Here is a 3,177-nt window from a genome sequence, read left to right on the forward strand (position 1 = left end):
CTATTCATCCAAAAAAAAAAAAAAAACCTCAGGCTGCCAAGGTAGTACTAGCAGAAGGAAGAGGATCATCTTTATCAGGAAATCCCCACGCATCAGTAAATCAATTTTGACCAAAATTTATATTCTAATTCTAATTTTCTAATCTTAATTTTTCCAAATATTATGATTTGATGCATTGATTAGAAAGAGGAAATGTTGAAAGGGTTAACCATTAACCTCTTTTAATTAAGATCAATCTTTTAGTTAAGACATTAATCTTTTTATTAACTTTCTTCTTTATTTTGTCAAGAAAATTGAAATATAATATCTTAATTTCATACACACATAACTTATCACTCAGGAATTTGAAATGTAATAGGGGCGGATAATGAATAGAATGATTTGGAATCATTAGACTACCAAAAATTAGATAAACTTCTAACTAATTTAAAGCTTGAATTTAAATATTCCTTTGGAACTAAAAATTTTGGAATTTGGACCAAGTAATTACGAGGGCAACAAACCTTAAATACAGTACTGAACCGTTACAGGCGAATGCATGGGCAGCCATGATCCAGCACAATTATTTTTTAAAAATCACGCAGAATTTACTCTACTATTACTATTATCTATGCTAACAGCATCGGTTTAGTTGTTTTTAATTTTTGCTTACAAAATGATTTTTCCATTAAAAAAGTATTAGTTTTGAAGAATGAAAATGGTCCAGACTCCAGAATGGTATAAGCCTTGTCAAATAAAGAAAATTAATGGTACATGGATATTTACAGATTAGAGAAGCCGAATTAGTACATGGAGATTTGCATCCTAGGATTCGGGTTGAAGAATCTTAAGGGTGAGTCACGATGTATAATTGGGTTAAGGCATGTCATTCAATTGCATAAATCAATCAGGCAAAGGAGGCCTCGCCAGAGAGAATTTCAGTAGACCTGAAAGCATTAGCAGCTTCTAATGTTCGCATACGGAGCTTCAGCCTACCAATCCCCTCTTCCATTTTGTTCAATCTTTCCATTAAGCTCATTCCCTCTTCTTCCAGATAAGCAATCTGGTCATCCTGCTCATTAATACGGGTCTCAAGGATCTGCGGGGAAATCATTTCGAAGCGGCTTAATTCCTGATCCACACTTCGCTCGACCTTTCCGTCTCGGATTTCTACACATGTATCAAACCTGGTACCACAGCTGTCAACGCGGCTCTGCTTATTTTCCGAGGCAGAGCAAATTCTGCCATAATTTTCGGATTTTGTTATGCCAGATGATGTATTGAGAGGGGTTTTACTGTTTGCGAATAAATTACGCTGTTTCTTGTTTTCTGTTCTGAAATAGCCTTGGCCTCGCTTTAATTGAGGATTGTATGAAGCAAAATTCATGTCAGAGTTCCAGTTTCTGCAATTTTGCTTCGTATTCTTCGATCTTCTGCTCGCCACCTTCATGCTTGTCTGATCTTCGAATCCCTTCTACTGGAGCTTCATCGCAACCTTATTTTACATCAAATTGTTTAAGAGAGTAATAAAGTCAGCGATTACACCTGAAATGTAAGCAAATAGCTCTGCAATAGGTTACAAATTAAATGCTCAATTACAAGATACTTCGGGAAAAGATGTTTTTGGGAAAAATAGGAAAGCTTGCGGTCTAAAACCCCTAAAATCCAGGGTTAAGTCACCAAGCCCTGCAACATCGATAATTGACCTAGTACTACACAAAGTGAAATGGAAGTGATGCAGGAAATTTCATGAAGAATCTGTGAGATTCCATCCTCCCGCTCAAATTGCTTAAGGTAGAAAGCTTCATACCCGCAGCTTTAAATAACAAAAACCTTTTACGAAATTCGAACTCAAAACACCTTAAACACAGAAAAAGACCTACTATTACTTTAATTTCAGAGGGCAACTGAAACAAGGAATTCAATGCTAAAAGATGGAATAAAATCAGCTGTAGGGAGCGTAGAAAAGATCAATTAATTACAAATACAGGGAAATAAAGGTGAAATCACTGTCTTCAAAAGCATTGCGAAAAATCGTTGCTAAAAATTTTCTCCGCATCCACAGCTTCAAAAATCTAATATATTTCACGGCCATGGTTTTCCTTAGCTGCTTTATGAAACAAACACCTAAACTGTAGGAATTGATCTACGATTATTTTGATTTGTCACGACAAGCAAAACAGAATTCAACTCGAACACCTAAAATATAGGTATAAACTTGCTATTATTTTAATTTTAGAGAGCAAATGAAACACGGAATTCAACGTTGATGCCATTTTTTTTTTCGGTGATCTCTAAAAGATGGAATAATTCAGGTGCGGCGAGCGTAAAAAAGATCAAATGACTATAAAAAGAGTAAAAGAAAGTGTGAAAATCACTACGTGAGTAATTAAAAGCGTTGCAAAAACACAGGAACTGTCAGACGAAATTTACCAGTTGTAGCCGTGAGAAGCATAGCGAGCAGGAACTCCAACTTGTGATGCAGAAGATAGATTCTTGTTCAAGACTCTAAAAGCGCAGAATTTTGAAGAGCTTGCTAAAAAACGATGTGAAAATATTAGATTTTTGTTTTGGAGGGTTTCATTTAATTGCGTGAGATTGAGGGATTTGGATGAAGAGAAAAGAGAGGCCAAGAGGAAAGGCTAAACAGGTGAGATGAAAGGAGTGATCATTCGCTGAGGTGACGTGATAGCCAACCTTGCGCGTTGCTTGCAACCTCTCATTGCCCCACCTTCCATTTTCCAATCAATCTTTTTCTTGGTTTTTTTTAATTGTGGACAATATTACAAGAGGGTCCGAACAAGTAGACTAATCAAAAAATATATATAATAGAAGAAATACAACTATATATATATATATATGATAGTAAGAGCAACTGAGACTTAATTTTTATATGTGAATGTATTATGTAAACTAAAGTCTTTATATCTATAATATATAATTAGCAATCGCACATTGATGTGTAATAGGTATGTAGAAGATGTGTAGAAAAATTTAGTCTTTAAAAAATATACATGTTATACATGTGATTTGTTTGAATAGTTTATTTAGTAAGCATTTTTTGTTCAACAAGGTATCGGTGGAGAAATGATATCTTCAAATGAATTATGCAATTGAAACACAACATTTGAATGAGGAAGACAATTAGACTCCATTATCAATAGGATCATGTTATGTTTGCAAGAGAGGGTGGGATAA

The 3,177-nt window shown here is 34.8% G+C and overlaps 1 protein-coding gene across 1 annotated transcript; it reads right to left on the reverse strand.

The window, feature by feature from the left end:
* Nucleotides 1-715: 715 nt before the first annotated feature.
* On the reverse strand, nucleotides 716-2,716 carry LOC149537102 (uncharacterized). The gene is made up of 2 exons (XM_089807112.1): nucleotides 2,413-2,716; nucleotides 716-1,474 (listed from the first exon to the last, which is right to left on the reverse strand). The coding sequence occupies exon 2, from the start codon at nucleotides 1,427-1,429 to the stop codon at nucleotides 887-889; it is 543 nt and encodes a 180-aa protein (XP_089663238.1). The 5' UTR covers nucleotides 1,430-1,474; nucleotides 2,413-2,716; the 3' UTR covers nucleotides 716-886.
* Between the last annotated feature and the right edge of the window lie 461 nt (nucleotides 2,717-3,177).

Source organism: Cupressus sempervirens, chromosome 10 (genome assembly GCF_028749045.1).
Source record: "Cupressus sempervirens isolate cs-2001-9-10 chromosome 10, ASM2874904v1, whole genome shotgun sequence".
NCBI lineage: Eukaryota > Viridiplantae > Streptophyta > Pinopsida > Cupressales > Cupressaceae > Cupressus > Cupressus sempervirens.